Consider the following 372-nt stretch of genomic DNA (forward strand, 5'->3'; position numbering starts at 1 on the left):
TGCACTAAACTACAGTTCCACTTCTTTTCTAATGCTCATTCTCTTACCACTGATTTCCCACGCTTGGCACAGGCTCCGCTCAACAACACCCCGATCATCGTCCTTTGCGGAAACATCTCCAAGAACTCCACGACGTGCTGTGCATCCGGCCCGGACGCCTTCAACCCCTGCGAGGACATCATGGGCAACCTGGCGCTGGGGTCGCCGTGTGGTTTGTGGTGGTCACGGCCGTCGTGGCAACCTGGCGGTCATGCTCGTGCTGGTGTCGTCCAAGTTCAGGTGAGGCGCTGCTGAGGGCGCAGGGTTGGGGTGGGAAAGGGGTCGGCAGAGAATGCTGATAAGGGCCCACGTGTGGGCAGTGAGCGAAAGATA

General features: G+C 58.6%; 1 protein-coding gene across 1 annotated transcript in view; it reads left to right on the forward strand.

The window, feature by feature from the left end:
• Positions 1-372, forward strand: part of LOC119588193 (lutropin-choriogonadotropic hormone receptor-like) — a gene marked incomplete at its 3' end in the record, with an annotated part of 106,720 nt that overhangs the window by 47,303 nt on the left and 59,045 nt on the right. The window contains 3 exon segments of the mRNA XM_037936896.1: positions 73-196; positions 199-231; positions 234-279. Of these exon segments, the coding sequence (XP_037792824.1) occupies positions 73-196; positions 199-231; positions 234-279 (203 nt within the window).

This window comes from Penaeus monodon, chromosome 23 (assembly GCF_015228065.2).
Source record: "Penaeus monodon isolate SGIC_2016 chromosome 23, NSTDA_Pmon_1, whole genome shotgun sequence".
NCBI classification, from domain to species: domain Eukaryota; kingdom Metazoa; phylum Arthropoda; class Malacostraca; order Decapoda; family Penaeidae; genus Penaeus; species Penaeus monodon.